The 19,537-nt window shown below is 36.5% G+C and overlaps 1 protein-coding gene, 1 non-coding gene and 1 pseudogene across 3 annotated transcripts; all 3 read right to left on the reverse strand.

The window, feature by feature from the left end:
* Positions 1 to 8,814: 8,814 nt before the first annotated feature.
* Positions 8,815 to 8,885, reverse strand: TRNAG-GCC (transfer RNA glycine (anticodon GCC)). Its single transcript has one exon. It is a non-coding gene; the product is annotated as a tRNA-Gly (tRNA).
* A 5,547-nt stretch (positions 8,886 to 14,432) lies between these two features.
* LOC137806633 (glutathione S-transferase U17) lies at positions 14,433 to 15,876 on the reverse strand. Its single transcript, XM_068606847.2, has 2 exons — positions 15,372 to 15,876; positions 14,433 to 14,997 (listed from the first exon to the last, which is right to left on the reverse strand). Exons 1-2 carry the CDS (start codon positions 15,690 to 15,692, stop codon positions 14,644 to 14,646), a joined length of 675 nt encoding a protein of 224 aa, XP_068462948.1. The 5' UTR covers positions 15,693 to 15,876; the 3' UTR covers positions 14,433 to 14,643.
* A 197-nt stretch (positions 15,877 to 16,073) lies between these two features.
* Positions 16,074 to 18,336, reverse strand: LOC137806635 (uncharacterized; annotated as a pseudogene). The gene is made up of 2 exons (XR_016519571.1): positions 17,886 to 18,336; positions 16,074 to 17,813 (listed from the first exon to the last, which is right to left on the reverse strand). The product of XR_016519571.1 is annotated as an uncharacterized LOC137806635 (transcript).
* Positions 18,337 to 19,537: the final 1,201 nt, after the last annotated feature.

Raw genomic sequence — 19,537 nt, forward strand, 5'->3', positions numbered from 1 at the left:
AAAAAAGTTTTGTTAGAACATTTTTTATACTCAATAACATAATAGTTGATATTTTCACCTATAACTCATTACATATTCAGTTTTAAAATTGATTATAGAATTCCACGTATAACTTTATATATATTCAGTTTTAGAATTGAATATAGAATTCCACTTACTTATAAATAATACAAGTGGTAAATAAGAAAATGTACAAGAATATTTTACAAAATATATTTATTGATATCATTCGAAAAAGAGTATTATTTCGTGTTTTCTAAAGTCATTTATTTTTAAATAAAGGTTTTTGAAATGTTATTCAACTCATTTGTTTTCTTATTTATAAAATAAAGTTTTTAAAGTTGAGTACAATATTATATAGTTACAACTTTGAACACAAGCTTCAATTTTTAATTACTATTACCATTATATTAGACCATTTACTTGAATTATATATACGTACTGGTCGGACCTCGGATGACCGAAGACATGAATTAATAATACAGCATAATAAATATGTGGCAATAAAACAGTTACAACTAACGTTAAATGAGTCAAAGACACACTTCGAAACGCACTCCCGTAATATTAGGAAGTCACTACACACGACCTGAGGACCACTACACATGTCTTAGCGAACGGGTTATCTGGCCCACACGAGTAGAAGCCCAAGTCAACCTATAAATGAGACTTTTGAAGGGGGAAAATGTACGTTTTTCATATCTTGAGAGAACAAACCAATCACTAGCACTGACTTGAGCTTCGGAGTGCAATCACAGGTACCCCCACCGACCGACGAAGCACGCGCGCATACGAGAGGAAGGACTTTGAAGAATTTGAAGACTACCAGCACGACAGCGAATTGTGTATCGAGTGGATCAACTTGGGTCCTGACATCCACACATGTACAATTGGCGCCCACCGTGGGGCCCAAGTAATTTTTTAACCTCCTTTCACAAGAACATCAAGAGGCAACGATGGTATCCACAGTGAATAACATGAACAATGATAACACGGCACATGATCAAATGGTGATGTTGTAAGCCCTTCAAGCCCAGATGCAGGAGTTGTTGCAGAAAGGAATTACATATCAGTTGTTTCATGACGAGGATCGACGTAAGCAAGAAGAAAAACGGCGTCGACAGGCGGAGGAAATGGCTCAATTAAAGGAGCATGACAAAAGACTACTTCAGCGACTTGAAAAGTCCGAACAGGAAGGACATTACCACACGCCGACACCAACACCGCAGACGCATCAATCCAAGACGAAGCAACCAACTCCTCAAACTCAGTTGGTGCATCACACTTCAATTACGCATCACACACACCAAAGCGTTAAATACGCCGCTCCCGGCAGAGTAGTAAATCCAAGGGGTCATCCTTTCACGGATGACATCATTGTTGTACCCTTTCCAGACAAGTGGAGGGGCTTAACGATGAACCTTTATGATGGCTCCACCGATCCAGATGGGCACTTGAATATTTTTAAAACACAAATGACCTTATATACCGTGGATCAGACGGTGTGGTCTAAGGTTTTTCCCACTTCACTGAGGGAAGGGCCATTGGGATGGTTTACCGAGCTCCCATCGAATTTTGTGACTAGTTTCGACATTTTATAAACAAAGTTTACCACCCAGTATGCTACGAGTAGACCCATCATACGTCCTCAATGTCTCTCCTCAACATCAAATAGGAAAAAGGAGAATCATTGAGAGCTTTTATGGACAAATTCAGCAAGGTTTGCATGGGAATCAAGAATTTGAATCCAGACATAGCAATGCACCATTTAGTCTCGGCCATACTGCCAGGTCGGTTCACTGAGAACCTTATAAAACGACCACCATACAACATGGACGAATAAAGAACAAGATCAACCAAGTTCATGCAAATAGAAGAACACGTTGACTATCACAAGAAAACATTGGCGGAAGCTTCTGAAAAAGAAAGAGAGAAAAATAGGGGTATCTGTCCTCTCGCAATGAGGACCGACCGAGACCGGTATCGTCCGAACAGGGGTCCTCGTTTTCATAACTACACTCCTCTAGAAGTTGGTTTCATCTAGAAGGCCCACTATACCACATGGTTGGCCAATGTGGTAATGGTCAAGAAGTCAAACCGTAAGTGGCGGATGTGCGTAGACTATACAGACCTTAACAAAGCTTGCTTGAAAGACTCGTATCCCCTACCGACTATTGATCGGTTGGTCGACGTAGCGGCCGATCATCAGATTCTCAGTTTTCTTGATGCGTACTCAGGTTATAACCAAATCCAGATGCACCCACAAAATAGAGAAAAAACAACTTTTAGAACAAATTCTGACAATTTCTATTATGAAGTCATGTCGTTCGCCGTATGCGTTTGAATCCTGATAAGTGCGCGTTCGATGTAGAAGGAGAGAAGTTCTTAGGTTTCATGCTCACCATCGAGGCATAAAAGCAAATCATGAGAAGTGTAAAGCCATTGCAGAAATGCGAAGTCCTAACAACCTTAAAGAAATCCAACGACTAGTTGGCTGACTCACTTCCCTGTCTCAGTTCGTACCTAAACTTGCCAAACAAACGAGACTCAAGTTCGAGTGCGAACGGAACTTTCTTCAATTAAAAACATTTATGAAAACATCCAAAACTTCGTGTGGAAAAATATCGTTTGTTGATTCGGATTACCTTAAGTCATCATTACTGAAAACGGTCGACAGTTCACTGACCGAGGATTAGCGTTATTCTACGAAGAGCTCAATATCAAACATATCGCGAGTTCGGTCGAGCATCCGCAAACCAATGGTAAAGCAGAGGCCGCCAATAAAGTCATCCTCAACGAACTCAAAAAACGACTTGGTCCGGCCAAGGGAAATTGAACTGAGGAACTTCTGAAACTCCTGTGGGCCTACCGGTGTACTTTACAGTCTACGACTCAAGAGACACCTTACAGTTTGATGTACGACACTGAGGCCATGATTCTGGTCGAGGTAGGTGAACCTTCGTTACGACGATAAACATTAGATTTGGACTTAAATAAAGAAAGCTTGATGGTCGACCTTGACCTTATCAACGAACTAAGGGACAAATGCAGAATACGAGAAGAAGCTTGTAAAATGCGGGTAACAAGGTGGTACAACTCGAAGGTAAAGCCACGAAGCTTCCAGAGAGGAGATTTAGTCTGGCGCATGCGCAGCGATGCCCGGAAGGATGACGACAAATTTTCAAGTCGCTGGGAGGGTCCATTCCGCATTACCAACATAGTTGCCAGAGGAGCATATTATTTAGAATATTTATCAGAAAAATATGTACCCAGAACGTGGAATGTCACACATCTCAAATTTTATTACAGCTGATGAATAAACTGTTGAACAAGATGCTTTGATGTCTCCAAATCCTAGTGGAAAGCTTGAAGACCTTGTTGTTGTTGTGTGTGTGTGCCTAGTTGTTTGAAACTTGTTAATTCACTCCTTAAGTTGATCCAAGCTCAATTGAATCTTTAACATTTTGAAAAGATGGATTTTCTAAAAGGAAGTGAAATTTCAACAGGTTGAAATTTCGATTTAACAGGTTGTTTGACACAGTGAATTTTAAGCTTTGTCTTTGCCTTTACTGTCAAACAAATTTCAACAGGTTGAAATTTTGTTTTAACAGGTTGTTTGACACTTAGTAGATTTTAAACTGATTTGGAAAAACTTTGTCTTTGCCTTTGCCTTTGCTGTCAAACAAATTTTAACAAGTTAAAATTTTGAAACAATAGGTTATTTGACACTTAGTGATTTTGAATGCTGTAAAAAAACATTCAATCGGTTATTTGAAAAAATCAACCGACTGTTTTGCTGAAAACCTTAACACAATGTTGATAGGTGGCTTTTCTGTTTTGAATGATTCCAACTGCTTTTGGGCTTTTGTTGTAAAACTATTTTAACCATTTGATTGAAAGATAAAAAGGTGTTTTTTACGCTCCTATGTTGGAACAAAGAAAGAGATCAATCAAAAATAGTTTTGAAAGAGCTTTGGATCACTCAAGTGTGTGGAATAGGATTGGTTCTTGTATTCTGATCTTTGATCTTGTGATTTACCCATGTGTTTTCTATTCCCTTCCTTCTTAATAATTGTGTTTTTGTACTGGTGTTTCCAAGAAGTGTTATGTGTTCATGAGGGGATCAAGATCAACATTCTTGGAGTGTAAAATCCTGTAAAGTCAGTGGAATTCTGGCTTGAGGTGTGTGGTGTTGCAAAAAGGGTGAGTGGGATTTGTGGGATTCAAAGTTACCTCTTTGTGGTTGTGTAATTTGTAATATGTGATTGATTACATAGTGAATTCTCAGTGGTTTCTGAGAACTGGATGTAGCTCTGGTGTTGAGTGAACCAGTATAAACATTTTGTATGAATCTCTCTATCTTTACACTCTTTAAATTGCTTTAAATCTGTTTTGACAAAACTGCTGATAAAAACAACCGGTTATTTCGTAAAAACAACAGGTTGAATTTCTGCATCAAGCTTAAAACAGTTTTATATTTGGCTGAACAGTTTTTCCATTGAATAATTGTCTTTCACTCAACCTTCAATACTTGCGAAAATATTTCAAAAACAATTCACCTCCCCCCCTTCTTGCTTTAGCCCTATAATTATAACATAAACACTAGTGTACTCTTTCCTCGCTCGGTTGTTTTATCTCTAAGGAGGATTTTCGACCGAGAAGGTTTTAACGAGCCACTTTAAAAATCATTTCTCAAAATCATATGCGGTTAATTATTATTTATCAAAGTCTTGGTTAGAAATTGATAACTTAAAATTTATTCACCAAGTCGTTCGGCCAGTACCTAATAACTTAATCGTTATTTACCAAAGTCTGGGTCAGAAATTAATAACTTAAATGTTATTCACCGATTCGTTCGGTCAGTACCTAATAACTTAATTGTTATTTACCAAAGTCTTGGTAAAAAATTAATAACTTAAATGTTATTCACCGAGTCGTTTGGTCAACACTTAATAACTTAATCGTTATTTACCAAACTCTTGATCCGAAATCAATTAAATAACTTAACCGTTATTTACCGAAACCAGTCAGCTATAACTTAACATTATTTACCGAAGCATTTGATCACTTAAGTGTTATTTACCGTATTCTTTGGTTTGAAGTTCGTTCGTAAGTTAATTCTTATTACCAAAAGCGTTCAGGCGTTATACTCATAAGATAACATTGATTAATAAAAACATATATATGTATCTAAGACTTTAAGAGTACGTGCAAATGTTCAAAGCAATTCCAAATAGAAACATAAAAGCAAATTGTCTTAAACCCGCAACCCGGGTCCAGATATTTTCATTTAGATCATTTCAATTGATTCCTCCGGTTGGACGGCTTCGGCTTCGACTTCAGTATGTTGATCCTCCATCTCGTGGTCAGCACCCCCTCCAAGTGGCACCAACTCACCAACAACTACATCCTTTTCCAGGTCGTACCGGGAGTCTTCACTTGGTACGCCATGAAATAAAATGACATGTCGAACGCCTTGATAGAAGCTTTGCTCGTTAATACGAAGCATAAACTGTTGGTAGTGTTCCACCTCGGCAGCTAAAGATTTTTCTTTAGCTTCGGCTTCAGCTTTCTCCTTCGCCAATTGGTCTCTCTCAGCTATCACTTTGGTGAAATTTGCCTTCAACGCTTCTAACTCTTCAATGACAAGCCGCTCGTTCTTGGTGTTCTTTTCCATCTCCTTCTGGCAGGAACCGACAGTCTCCAACGTTGCATTAAGGGAGTCGGCCGACGCTTCCAATTCAGCCTTCAGTTTTGGAACAACCACGATTTGGGTCCTATTCAACTCATCGCCGAGCGCCTTAGCTACAACGGTCACCCGACTTTACAACTCCACCAACTCATATATCAATTCTTTGGTGGGAATGGCTGCCAAGATGCCCTCATCTTCTGGACGAAGGTCAAATTGGGTAGTCCGTGTCACTCGCATCGCCGGACTCAACATAGTAAGTTGCCTCCCGGATGATTGCCCTACTTCGGCACCTGCCTGAGCCTTTGGCGGGCGACCTCTCTTCTTATTGGCCGCAGGAGGAACCACCGCCGGCATGACTTCCTCCACAACAGCTTGTTCTTTTGGTATTCCCGCGAGGCTACTGATTTTTTGCCCGGCCGCTTGGCGCTTAAGGTTGCTCATAAACTTGCTCAGGGAGGGATCCATCTTCAGGATAATATCTGCAGGAATATATACACGGTTAAGTCACATTAACATAGACGAATCATGACCGAACACAAGAAATCCACATACCATTTACATTTGTCCACTTCTTGGACGATCTATACACAGCTATCAGCTCTCGGGTGGGTAGCTTACAAGGCAACTGGTTAATGACCATTAAGGTCTTCTTGTCAAAGGGTGACAGTGACGACCACATCCAACTTCCGAGTTGGGTGGGTTTCTCCGTCCAATGGAATGGAAATTTGGTTGTCCCATTCGCATTATAAAAGAGCTCTCAACCATCTGGCTCCACAAAAATCTTAAAATAATTTTCTTTGAAATTTTTGTATGAGGTGGTGAAGGCAGCGAAACGAACATTCCCCGGTCGGCTAGACAACGAAAACCAACTTATAGGGGTGTTTGGATGCGTGTTATAGTAATATAAAAACGACTCAGGGGTAGGCTCAAATTTAAAAACGTGACATAGCATTCAGAATGCCTGAAGAATTGCTCACGAGTTGGGATGCAACTGCGTAGGCGCAACATTGAGAATCCGAAGGACTCATTTATCCAAAGGATGGGTAATGTGCAAGTTGGCAAACAAAGTATTATATACCAAAAATAAGTCGTGTGGTGCATTTTCCCGACCGTGGCACACACGGTCGGTCACGCCACAAATATCCGCAGTTATTGCCTCGGATGGATAGTCAGACGTAAAAAAGTTATCATTTTCAGAAAGAAATTTATCTAAGTCATCAGAGGTCCTAACCCTAGTTGGGATTTTGAGGACTGACGGATCAACCCAATCGTAGCTTGGACCGTCCGACGACTGACTCGCACTACCAGATGCGGTGCGAGTTATAAACGATTCGGCATTGACAACACTATGGGAAGATTCTACTAGGGAAGGCATTACTAACCTTGATCGAAGAATTCGACGCAATAAACTCAACACGTGCAATTGACTTGGCACTCGGAGCAAGCAACGTAAGACTCAAGCTTAGAAGGAAAGCTTAAACCTTTTAAACTATCAGTGAAGCGCTATTTATAGCCAACAAAGTAGGTGAGAGAGTTTCCCATCACTCGTCCAGCACCGTTGGATCGAATGTAATCTAACGGTTAAACTCACTCAGTATACGAAAAGACACGAAATTTCCACCATTGAAAGCATCCGATGAAACAGTACATCGCGAAATGGCAGCTCTGCCAAAAGTCACTTCTTGTCACATCTCTGCCATGCATTTTAGGTTGCCACCTGTCACACATTACTTCAGAACCCACAACCATTATATACGACTCTTCAACAATAAATCTCCTTGAGCCTAGGGGGCAAGTGTATCAGTCGGACCCTGGACGACCGAAGACATGGATAAATAATACAACATAATAAATACGTGGCAAGAAAGCAGTTACAACTAACGTTGAATGAGTCAAAGACACACTTTGAAACGCACTCTCGTAATATCAGGAAGCCACTACACATGACCTGAGGACCAATACACATGTCTTGGCGAACTGGTTATCTGGCCCACACGAGTAGAAGCCCAAGTCAACCTATAAAGGAGACTTCTGAAGAGGGAAAAGGTACGTTTTTCATATCCTGAGAGAACATACCAATAACTAGCACTGACTTGAGCGTTGGAGTGCAATCGCAGGTACCCCCACCGACCGGCGGAGCACTCGCGCATAGAAGAGGAAGAACTTTGAAGAATTCAAAGACTACCAGCACGACAACGAATTGTGTATCGAGTGGATCAACATTAATTGGGTCCCGACATTCACAGAGGTATAATATATCTTTAGAAAATTTAGCATATTTGTTTTATTGAATATATATTAAAAGGTTCGTTAACAGAATATGAGATGAAGAAGACGATTAAAACCATTTAAATAGATCATAATTATATATTATTTTTTTATTAATAAAAAAATGATAATTATATAGATTACATGTGATATCAATTTTTTTATATTCAAGTAATCAATCTATATTCAGGATTCACACTATAAAAAAATGACAAATTTTTCTACACCTCCATAATTTCTTCTAACACCTATATATTTTCACGAATACAAAAAAATTCTGATTCTCAATTTATAATTCGAAATACAAATTTGTTGTTTGAATTCGATATATTTTGAATTTAGAATTTGGAGTAAATTTTTTTATTTCAAATTATATGATTCGAAATATGATTGTATAATTTTTGTATTATAAATTCTAAAATAAAAAATACAACTTTTATCTACTTAGATGGTAAAAGTAAGAGACTATTGTGATGGTGGTAGCACTGACGTGAGAGGTGTTATAACTGTAGCATTAGAGGTAGACGCTATACGACAGTGGTGAGCTGCTATGATGGTGGAAGTTGGAGATAAGGATTGTTGTTGCCAGAAGAAATTTAAGATGGTGTTGAATGAAAAAATGATAAATTTATAATTTCATTTTTGTATGGAGGTGGAGGAAAAAGGCATGAAGATTCAGGAATTTGCCTAAAATATTTATGTCCATTGCAGTCATAGGGAAAAAAAGAGAAATACTTGTTCTTTAATTAAATATAATTTCAGTGGTATTGCAACCATCAGCATGGCTCTGTACTTGAAGTAAGTATTGAAATACATTTCTCCAAAAACAACATTATGTTTTAATAAAAAGAAAATGCACCAGCCGGGAATCGAACCCGGGTCTGTATCGTGGCAGGGTACTATTCTACCACTAGACCACTGGTGCTGTTGTTTGAAATTTTAACACTTTAATTAAAACTAAGTTCACAAAATTCAATAACCCAAAAATTAAATGAGGAATTACATAACATGGCTAAAACTTGATACCTTCTCATTATACTTTGCAGCAGAAGCAACCGTTTTATATTTATTTATTTTTATTATTTCAATTACTTGTTTCCAAAAAAATCCTTAAACCTTCATTAATATATTTTTCTCTCTCATTCTCTTTCCCCGATCACTCCTTATTCTAAATAAAGTTTTGATAATTGATTAGAAAAGAGTTTTGAATTCTATGTTACACATAGTTAACATAGTTAATGAAGGGTCCAAGTTTCTTTACGGTAACACCGACCGATAAGTATACTTATTTCTAGGGTAAGTTACTTTAGTTAGTCGAAGGTCTTTATTTTGTACTTTATAAAAAAAAATTATTTTTTTCAAGTCCGACATGGAGTAGGAAGGTATGCTTGGCCTTTCTGGGTTCAACTTACTTTAATCAACGAAAGTTTTTCATTTTGCACTTTATAAAAGAAAAAATCATTTATTTGTTGGTGTCACGATGTTGGTCCAACATGGAGTAGGACTGATAGATATACTTCACCTCCAGATCTAAGTTACTTTAGTAAATGAAGGATCACTAACATCTAAAATGACATGGTATGTCCGTATACCAATAGTCGCAAGATCTAGGTCGTTAACCTCAAGTTGATCCTACGGTTGAGATTGATGTAGATTCTTGCCCAACAAATCAAACCATTATAATGTATGATAAATTTGGTATTGTTAATAAAACAAACATGTTTAGGAAAATACTTGTTTCTTTGTACATAAGGAATAGAGTACATAATATTGTATTATCTGTCTAATAAAACACTTACATTTTACATAATTTGTTATTTGAACAAAACATTCACTTATTCCTTGAGGTCCCCGTTCAGTAAGGCATTTTTAACATCTAATTGGAACAGAGGCCAATCTCGATTCGCAGCAATAGAGAGCAGGAGACGAACAGACTTCATCTTGGCTACCGGGGCAAAGGCTTCCCATCATTCATAAATAAGTCAAAAGCCAAAGGAGCGAGCAGAAAGAAAGCAAGTGGCAGAAGCAGCGAAGCAAGAGCAATAAATAAGCTGAAAACTCACCTGGAAATGCCCCAGCGCTCGCCTACAGCCAAAGCAAAAGGGGCAGGGGGCGCGGATACACTCTCAAACCTCCTCTGATTCCGTTCCGATAAATCGGTCAAGCGGGGGGCTACATATGAAGTATGATTATATTTTATATTTTGTTGTATTTAAACACTTAGTCAAAATTGTACGATATTGAATTTTTTTCTTAATAATTTTTCCATTTTTCATGGTACTTAAAACAATAAAGTTTGAAATATAACATTTTTAAGCACACATTTGATAAATCAAGTTTTCACAAACATTTTAATCCTCAAACTCAAATATAATTAGTGCAAGCTTGATGGAATATCAAATTACTTAATCTAAACTGAATTACATTAATCAACCTATATTAAGAAGATATAATATTTTTTTCAATTGAGTATCCGACAATTTGAAATACAATCATACTAACTTTATTGTTTTATTTAAAAAAATCGCAATACTTTACAACTTTTAATTGTGAATAAAACAATATGAAAAAGTAAACTCTAATATTTTTTCGGCTTATCCCCTAAACTAGATATTTTTCTCTCTTCAAGCTCCCCATAAAGTATGATTCTCCTTTTAGAATTGTTTCTTCCTACACCTCCATATATTATTTTGTCATCCCATACAAAACGTGAAAATATATTTTTATTCTTTTTGTGTCACCCCCATAGATTAGCTTCTAGATTATATAATTTGGACACGCATTTGAAAAAAGACTTCTGAATTACATAATTCGGAAGCTAAAAAAGACTTATGGCTTACATAATTTGGAAGCTAAAAAAGACTTTCAGATTATGTAATCTGGAAACTAATCATGCATCTAAAAAAGGCTTCCGAACTATGTAATCTGAAAACTAATTACGAATTTAAAAAAATATTTTCAGATTACATAATCCATAATATTACAAAAGAATATTTTTGGAAATACGAAAATTTATGGAGGTGAGAAAAAAACTTATGGAGGTGCAGGAAGAAACAATTTCCTTCTATCTCCTTCTAGTATTGCCATCATTTACTTGCTGACAATTGCTTCCTGCACCCGATCAATTGTGACTGGCACCCGACGAATTTTTAAAACTCTCATTGTGCCCTTCTCTTCTTCACTTTGAAAAATATTGTATGGTGGGGTAGAGGAAGTTCATTGTTGTGTGAAGCTTTGCTTTGAGCTGCAAAAGAGGAGGTTACATTCATTGTTGTGCACGGACATTCAGGGTAAGCTTCGTTTGCCAAGTTAATGGGGTAAGTAATCAATTTTCAGTCGTTTCTGGTTTTTCGTTCGAGCTCAGCTGGTCCTGGATATCGGCATCCCGAAGTATGTTTTTTTCACTATGGATATTAATATCCAAAAGCCAAATTTTTCAATTACGGATATCAACATCTGGAAGTGTGGTTCGTTGCTTCTGGACACCCATGTCCGTAGGTCATAATTGGCTTATGGATGTACATATCCGAAATTGTTTTATGCAATCCGGATGTATATATCCGGAAGCTAACTGTTGATATTTTTTTTGTTATGGATTTATTTATCCAGAAGCTAAGTGTTCATTTTTTTCAGCAGCCCAATGGATACAACAAAGTCATACATGGGAGTTTTATGGGAGATTGATGTGTGAGATTGAATTAATTTGTGGTTCTCACAATCATGACTTGGCATAGACAATGGTGGGTCATCTGTATGCTGGAAGGTTAAGTATAGAGGAAAAGGTTATGGTTGAGGATATGACTAAAACTTCGGTCAAGCCAAGAAATATTTTACTAACCATGAAAGAGAGAAATGAGAAGAATGTGATGACGATTAAGCAGGTTTATAATGCAATCACTGTTCACCGAAGATCACAACGAGGTCACAGAACATAAATGCAACAACTTATGTTGTTACTGGAGCGAGACAGGTACTTGCATTGGTGTAGGTGTGATGAGGTCTCGAATATTGTGCAAGATATATTTTGGACACATCTAGATTCAGTAAAACTGGTCAACTCATTTAATATTGTCATATTAATGGATAGTACGTACAAGGCGAACACGTATAGGATGCCGTTACTTGAGGTTGTTGGGATTACGTCAACAGGTTTGACTTTTTCTGTTGCATTTTGTTTACTAGCAGCAGAAAAGGAAAATAATTTTTTATGGGCCCTTGACAGACTTAAAGGGTTGTTTTTTAGAGTTGATTCATGCCCTAGGGTGGTGGTATGTGATAGAGATGTTGCCTTAATGAATGCAATTAGAATGGTGTTTCCTGAAGCTTATAATTTGCTCTGTCGATTTCACATTGATAAAAATGTGAAAGCAAATTGTAAAATGTTGGTGCATCCAAGAGAGGCATGGGATCAAGTAATGGAAGTGTGGGGATCTGTTGTGGATTGTGATATTGTTGAGGCCTTAGAAGATCGTGTCAATGCTCTTCGAGTTGTTTTTTCTCCATGGCCTATATTTGTTGATATGCAGATAAAATTATCTGGAAGCCACTATTCTACAGCGGATAAAAAACTGTGATGATGAAGGGTACCTTGACTTCTTCGACGATGGTTCCCTCTGCCTGCGATGATGAAGGTCACTCACAGCGAAGCAAATGAACGAAGCGAAGGTGGCTGACGGTGTCTCACGGTGCCTGCGGCTACTGCTTCACGCATAAAGAAAGAAGAAGAAAAATAAGGTTGGGTGCATGACATTGGGTGCATATCACATTTTATATATTTTTTAAATTCATTAAAGATAATTTAGTATTTTTATACATTTGATTGGGTGCTAGTTAAAAAGCATCAGGTGCAGAGAGAATCTGCCTTACTTGCTTTCTACATTGGATCTTTTCCATTTTAATTTCTTAGTTTCTTAATTCTCCATAAGATGTTTCTATTTTTATTATTATCATTATACAAGGAGTAAGTTATTTCTCCCTCACTCTATATAATTTTTTTATTAAATTCCTTTTTCAAAAAATCATCAATACTACCAAACAACTTCACTCATTTGGATTTCTATTTGCAAATAACAATCAATATGGTCTAATCTCCATTGTAGTTTCGTATTGGATTAACCAATTAATTGAGGTAATAATTTTTAATAAATATATATTCAGCAGAACATGTACACGGCACAATTGACCAATGTTTTAAGATAGAAAGATCACAAGGAAAAAAACACACTAAAAGGCTACTCTTAATGACACCCTAATAAATTTTTACAGCAATTTGATATCTACTATTTTTTTTTTTTTTATAATTACAATTTTTTTAATGACTACATTACTCCTAAAGTATGTTGTCATGTGACTGTTGGATTGTCAATTTTTTTTTAATTATAAAAAAAATGAAAGATAAAGTAGTAGATGTCAAATTATTATAAAATTTATTTTAAATAGTATCTATACCTATATATAAAGGAGATTCTCCATTATAACCATTTTTTTGGTAAACAAATTTTTTTCTTATTCTACTTTTATTTAATATATCTCATCTTATTAGTACAATGAACTATTTTCTCATTTCATATGAATTATTTAAAAAATAAAATTACTTCTTTAATTTTTTAAATTAATGTTATGCGATGCAAACTAACTTCCCACTCTTCCCTTACTTCCTTATTTTAAGACAAGAACAAAAATTGTTGGAGATCCCACATCGACTAAAGATTAGAGTCTTTCATAGTATATAAGTGGGTGCAAACCTCACCTCATTGAGTCGGTTTTATAAGGTTGAGTTAGACTTAAAATTCACTTCTTAACAGAAATAAAGAGAACATACTTTCACCATCACTCCATTCTCACACCAAATCTGATGTATCAAATAAAATAACATTCATTTTGAATCACTCTTGAAGAATAGAAATTCAAACCCCCATAGGAGAAAAAAAAATGTTGATTAATCAAATTATCATTTTTCTTTTACATGTTATTTTTTGTTTTTCCATTTCGATTCATCCAAAATTATTTTTGTATGTATATATGTATGTTAAATTTCTATCATCGTGGAAGTTGAAGAGAAGAAGAAATGCAGATAACACGAGCGAGAGGTTCATTTAAATAAAGATAACACGATATTAATTTTAATGTTTAAATAAATAAACAAACTTTAAATACACTTTTATCTTAAGATTGTGCTTTTTTTTTTACTTTGAGCCACTGATTAAATTTTACTCTTTATTAGTATTTTATTTAACAAAATTGTACCTTTTCAGCCTCTTTATAACTATAACAACTATATTACAAAATTTAAACAGAGATTAACTTTAAAAGAAAACTCATGTTTTCGTAAACTAAAACATGTTTGAGTCGTGTTGAAATTACAGCTGCATTAACTTTTTTTCTCTCCATTTTTTACCATCTGTGTCTCAAATTACACATTCTGTGTTTATTTACTAATTTTAAAAGAAACTTTCCAAGACTCTTTTTGTGATTGATTTGAATTCATTGAAACCATGATATTAAATTGTAGGCAGAAGCACAGAAATGAGGCCAGAGACAATATTCATATGAAGTTCCAACCACACAAATTTCAATAAACAAAAAGTTAAGAAAATGGAACCCTCAGAAATGCATGAGCAACACTGCATGCAATGTTATTTCATTGAAAAAGTTTAATTACTTTGGGGTAAAAGCATCCATTTTTAGCCCTTAACTAGAGTTTTGGAAAACTCAAGAAGCCTCTCTGTCTCTGGCATAACATCTTTGACAGCAGCATGTGCAGAAAACCTTTCAGCCCACTTCAGCAGCTCAGGTGTGTTGCTTTGCTCAAGCAACTTCACCCCATTCAATGTCTCTACCACCCTCAGCCACCCCAAGATGCTACCAAGTGCAATGTCCAACAACCCAATTCGGTCACCACCATAAAAGCCCTTGCCTTTGCTTCTATCTTTAAACACATCCTCCAACAATGCCAATCCTTTTCTCACCTCCTCTATCAATCTCTTCTTCTCATCCTCCTCCGAAGCTCCTCTAATGGATTTCATGGTTGGGTACAACTGCTCGCGTAGTCACAAACTTCACATTCATTATGTCAACTTATAACAAATGGTTGTTTATAACTCTTTAAGATGACTATTACACAAATCAACAAATTTATCATAAACTTCAGCAAAATAAAAGAGTAAGCATGCATGACTTCCATAAAAATAATATTAAGAGAAAATCTGTGCATTAAAGTATGACTTTTTTCTACTTAAAAGTCAGACAACTTCACTAAATTTAAAAGAAATATATGAAAAACTACACATTGAAATATGACTTACTTATTTATTTTAAAGTTGTACCTAAAACTGCATCACTTATAAAACTAAAACTAAATAAGATTGTAAAAGGGTGGGGAAGAATGGCATGGGATTAAGAGTTATTATACCGTTTGATCAATATAGACAGCCCAGAAACGAGCAATGGCGCAGTCATAAGGATGAGAGGGGAGAATGGGAGAGGCAGAGGACCAAACATCATCAACATATTGCACAATGATCAAAGATTCGCAGAGGGGTTTGTCCTTATGAATTAGAACAGGGATTTTCTTGTAGATGGGGTTGGATTGAAGAAGAAGCTGGCTTTTGGACGATAACTTTTCCTCATGGAACTCATACTCTACTGATTTCATGTTTAGAGCTATGCGAACCCTCAACACGTATGGACTTGGCCATGCTCCCAACAACTTCACCTCACTCTTCATTGACATGTATGGACTTGTCTTGTCTTTCTACTTGGATGCTCATTACTAATAATTAAATAGAAGAATGAAGCAATGAAGCAATAGTGATGAGAAGATTTGTTGATGTAGACTGTTAGGAGGTTAGTTCACAACGTGAACGTGGAATGCTGGATGAAGTTGTGTACTGTTGTTACCTACCCCTTCCAACCATTTTACTGCACCTACTTCCTACCTTTCATTAATGTCACTGCTAAGTTATTAGCTTCAAGTATTAAGTATTGTAAATATTATTCTTCAGCCGAGATAAAAAATACAAACCCACCTTATAAAACAAATTTGAAACGAATCCGATTGAGTCATATTCTTACTTTCTACCACTATACCCAGATTCCCTTTCTATTTAAACCGGTTCACATTCACATCCTAAAATCCACTCCAGAATATTCATGCTTTGATACGAGGCCTTGAATATAGGCATTTTAATTGACAACAAAATCAGATAAAGCCACTGTAATTGCAAAAACTGGATCCCGAGGAAGAACTTAAATGTCAGTGAAGTAAATGTAGAAGTATGCTGAAAACATGAACAAAGCTGACTTCCTAATGTGTGAATGATCACTGTCTGTAACAACTTAGTGTGTTGCGTAAGTCCCCCAGGATACAACAGAAACTTCTCGGATAATACCAAGGATCTCACAACTAGCAAGAAACTCCTAAGAACAAAATAAACCAGGACTGCAGAAATATATAAAAAGAGAAAGAAATAAGAAGTGAAAAGGAGAGAATACAAATGTGAGTAGTTGTGTTTGAAGAGGCACATGAAACTCCTATTTATAAAGTGGGAAAATGCAACAGCCCAAACTGCCGCTGCCCCATATCCGCTGCCCCATATCCGCTGCCCCATATCCAATTTCAGAGACACTTTCCAACAACACAACTTTCCAAGGAGCAACACAACTTTCCAAGGAGAACGGAGAAGATCGTGAAAGTCTGAGTCTTGTGTGCGGAGATCCAGCCCGCCCCAGGGAAAATCAAGACTTTTAGAGGAGGATCCCAAGACTGTGAAGCACTCCTGGAAGATCGACATCCTGTCCTAGGAGGTTGCTGGAAAAAACGCATGCATCAGCAATGACACTCTGTTTATCTTTTACAGTACTCTCTGGGTCAGTTTTACAACAGTAAATTCATACCTACATATCAGAAATATGCATTTAAGTCCAGATATCGAGGAAATCTCAAGCTCCTGTGAGCACATACTGGTTTACCGATAGCCACATTTATGCCATATAATGATTTCTGTTTTCCAATCAGAAGAGCACTCCTGTATCTCTATCAAGAACAGTGAATATATTGAAACATATGTTGGAAGAAACTGAGCCATTATCATGTCTCACCACCTTAGGCAGGCGAACAACCAACAAGACAACTTTGTAGCGTTGGGTTGGAGGCTAAAAACAGTACAATCCGAGTCAAAACTCGTCCCTCGAACTTAACACCATAGAATAACCAGCATAAACATGGTTGTCAAACTCGCGAGTCTACGTAGACTCGTGGAAGCTCAGTAGACTCGATTCGTAGAATCGTAAGAGTCTACTTTCATATTAAAAAAGTAAAAATAGTGTAAATAACTACATTTAGTCCTGAATGAGAATTAATAATATACCAAATCATCTAACTTCCAAAGTCTCAAATAAAGAAGGTCATACAAATACTACAAAAGTTAAATTGTTCAATTCAAGTCATAGAAATTAAATAATTAGAAATTCAAATTTCTATGTCCAATCCTCTAATGATATCCTCTCCTCCATCATCTCCATCATCATCTCCATCATCATCTTCATCATCATCTCCATCTTCATCTTCATCTTCATCCACATTGACATCAAAAGTCAAATTTTCAAGATCAAATGCATCTAGAGTTGGAACTGTTATTGCCGGATTTAAGTGAACATTTGCATCTTGAACTTGATCAATCTCATCAATATTATCTCCCTCTTCAGTTATCCATTCATCATCTGATTGAATATCATCAAAGGGAAGAGCAACTCTTTATCTAATTTGCTTATTACTCAACTTCAAGTTGTACATGACATACACCAAATCATTCATCTTTTTCAGATGCAAACGGTTTCTTCTCTTTGTATGAACCTATATTAAATAGGAAATTTAGTAACTAACCATATAAAATTAAATAAAGAAATTATAAATAACTTCAATTACCATTTCAAATGAGCTCCAATTTCGCTCACATCCAGAAGAGCTACAAGTCAAGCTTAGAATTCGGATAGCAAACCTCTTCAACTCTGGAGTTCTATACCCAAACATCTCCCACCATTCTCCAGGAAGTATTGTTTTTCTACTTTCCTTTGCGTCATCCATTGCAAAGGCTCCTATACCAAAATGATACTCAACAAGTTGCACATTAATTATCCTTCTTTCTGCAACATCCTTAACCAATCTTCTCATGGATGTATACGACCCTTCTTTCACCTCAAGATCATCAGATCTAAACTCGGGTTCATAATGGAATTGGGGATTAAGATAATATGCAGCTGCATGCAGAGGCCTATGAAGTTGATTATCCCATCTTGCATAAATTATTTTCCAAACCTCTTCATAGCTAAATACATTCATTCAATAGTAATCAATACCAACCAACCAACTATCATATAAGTAATAGAAGAAGAAGGAGTAATTAAATTTGATTTCATTCAGGTCCCCAGAACAGAACGGAACGGAAACACAAAACGAAACGCAAAAACCTAAGTTTTTTTTATTTCATTCAGGTCCCCCATTCAAAACGACACAGTTTTGTTTTTCAAAAAAAAAAAAAACCCAGCTGGACTAGCCAACTCAGACCAGAGTCGCAAGTCCACACCGAGTCCACCGAGTTTACCTCAAAACCGAGTCTGCTACCGAGTTAACTCAGTAAGGCAAAGTGGGCACGTAAACTCGGACGAGTCAACGAGTTGACTCGCGAGTTTGACAACCATGTCAGTCACCACTTGCACTACATTTTCTTCTCCAACTAATTCAACAACGTCATCCAACATCTTAAAAACTTTATCTGCTGTTTTTGATATGTCTGAGGTGTCCAATGAATACATAAAAACAGTCCCTTTAGGACTATTCACCAAGAAGCACTAAATCAGTGTTGTCAATTGCTTGCTTCAATAGTTTTTCTCTAATATCATGATAAGATGGGGGTTTATAGCCAGCTCCATATTTTCCAATCATTTCACACATCTTTGCAAAAGCTGGATTTTTAATTACATTAAATGGAATGGCACTTGTGTAAAAAAATTCAGCAACTTGAGCATCCACTTCTTTATAACCTTTCTTCATCATTTGATTTATGGTAGCTTGAACTGCCCCCCTACTACCAGCTTTTTCTTTTCCTTTAGAACCAAATATATGTCTTTCTTCAAGCCCCTCACATCCTTGGTCTTCATCAATTATATTTAACTTTCTTTTTTTCAAAGAGGCTTGCTTAGCTTCTGCAACAATTTTTATCATCAAATCTCTTATTTCTTCTGGAACAGAACAACAAGGTTCAGAGTCCTCCCTAGTTCCAGCAAGATGATGTTTGAACCTAAATATTCCTCCACTCACAATCTTTGAACAATAACTACACTTCACTTTTTTACCATTTCCATTAATATCTATCCCATGCTTCCATCCAACATCAGTTCTATTTCCTGGAGCATTTTTACTTCAATTAGAAGATGCAGATGCAATTCTATTGAGCTCACTTGAATTTGATCCACTCCCAGACATTTCTTAACAAAAATACTGCTCCTCCAAATTCAATTTCTGTCCAAATATACAAAAGTGCGGGGCAACCAGCAACTATTCTCAATTAAAAAACAGTT

Source organism: Phaseolus vulgaris, chromosome 3 (genome assembly GCF_051622355.1).
Source record: "Phaseolus vulgaris cultivar YP4 chromosome 3, ASM5162235v1, whole genome shotgun sequence".
In the NCBI taxonomy this organism is placed as follows: domain Eukaryota; kingdom Viridiplantae; phylum Streptophyta; class Magnoliopsida; order Fabales; family Fabaceae; genus Phaseolus; species Phaseolus vulgaris.

Bases quoted from the DNA above. Each gene is read 5' to 3' on its own strand.
- LOC137806633 (XM_068606847.2), bottom strand. From the start codon at position 15,692: ATGTCAATGAAGAGTGAGGTGAAGTTGTTGGGAGCATGGCCAAGTCCA. The intron at 14,998-15,371 runs GTATAATAACTC...CTACGCGAGCAG, and splicing joins CTGTCTATATTGATCAAACG to TTGTACCCAACCATGAAATC.